General features: G+C 39.2%; 1 protein-coding gene across 1 annotated transcript; it reads left to right on the top strand.

Annotated features, from left to right (window-relative positions):
• The first annotated feature begins 447 nt into the window (after window positions 1-447).
• Window positions 448-858, top strand: LOC132314686 (copper transporter 1-like). The gene has a single exon (XM_059813515.1). It carries the CDS (start codon window positions 448-450, stop codon window positions 856-858), a length of 411 nt encoding a protein of 136 aa, XP_059669498.1.
• The last annotated feature ends 365 nt before the right edge of the window (window positions 859-1,223 follow it).

The following is a 1,223-nucleotide window of genomic DNA, read 5'->3' as shown; positions in this document are numbered from 1 at the left end:
TTAGTTGCCTACATTTAATCATATTTGATTATTAATAATTTGAAGTACCAAAATAGTAACGGTTGTGAATTTATCCATGTTGAAATTTTAATTATAAAAAGTACAACATTATTTGAAATTATTTATATTAATTTTTATGTGATATTTGACTCACAATTTTCTTTCTTAAGTGACTAATGTCGCTTAAATCATAATGTGTATATCAATTAAATAGTTTTGTTTTTATTTTTATTTTTATTTTTATTATTGATTGAATTATCACATAAAATTTGTTATTTAGCTTAGTGTTAATTTTGAAAAAAATATGATGTGGCAGAGCGTCGCCTTCACTTTCTAAATACGAGCTTGGACATATAGAAACAAAAGGCCAATGAGAATCTCCTATTCTGTGTGCTCTCGAGCTTTTAAAACCTGTAAACTATCATTTGCCAACAATCCATCCGCGAAATGGAGATCAACGGAGTCTCGTTACATCACAACACCACACATGGCGGCGCACCACAGCCCACAGCGGCTTTCAATGGCACCGGCGGAGGCACGCACGCGCCCCACAAGATGATGATGATGCACATGACGTTCTTCTGGGGAAAAAACACACAAGTCCTCTTTTCGGGTTGGCCCGGATCGAGCCCCGCCATGTACGGGTTGGCCCTGGTCTTCGTCTTCTTCCTTGCCGTGCTCGTCGAGTGGTTCTCTCACTGCAATCTGGTCAATCCCGACTCGAACAGGCTCGCTGCGGTGCTGTTCCGGACAGGGTTGTACGCGGTCCGAACCGGGTTCTACTACATGGTGATGTTGGCGGTGATGTCGTTCAACGTCGGGTTCGCGATTTTCGGTAGTCGGGTCTTTAAGAAGTAATCGAGTAGGCAGTCGGATCCTTCAGCTATGAAGCTAGCACTGAAACTAAAAATGGAATGGGACTAAAGACAAGTGTGTGGTGTCGTGGGTCTGAATAGGCGGGTTTCCTTTCATCAGAATTTAATTGCCCTTGTTAGCAAGCAATCTCTATAACAACACTTGTTATGGGACTAAAGATAGTGGAGGCATTTGTAATTTTCAGTTGTTTAATGAATAGTGAGATTTGACTCATTTCAGAATGAGGTAGGTGTCACGAAACATGGGTTTTAATATTTAAAATTTTCTCAGTTTAGAGCATCTCTAATATTAAAAATCATTTTCGTCACTCAAATTTATATTTTGACAGGTACTACAGTATCAAAATG

The sequence above is a fragment of the Cornus florida genome, unplaced genomic scaffold (genome assembly GCF_030987335.1).
Source record: "Cornus florida cultivar Cherokee Brave unplaced genomic scaffold, ASM3098733v1 CherokeeBrave_3.0.0_Hap2_Chr06, whole genome shotgun sequence".
Classification (NCBI taxonomy): domain Eukaryota; kingdom Viridiplantae; phylum Streptophyta; class Magnoliopsida; order Cornales; family Cornaceae; genus Cornus; species Cornus florida.
Note: the sequence above shows the minus strand (reverse complement) of the source record. Positions and strands in the feature narration are given on the sequence as shown.

Coding starts and splice junctions, on each gene's coding strand:
- LOC132314686 (XM_059813515.1), top strand. CDS start 448: ATGGAGATCAACGGAGTCTCGTTACATCACAACACCACACATGGCGGC.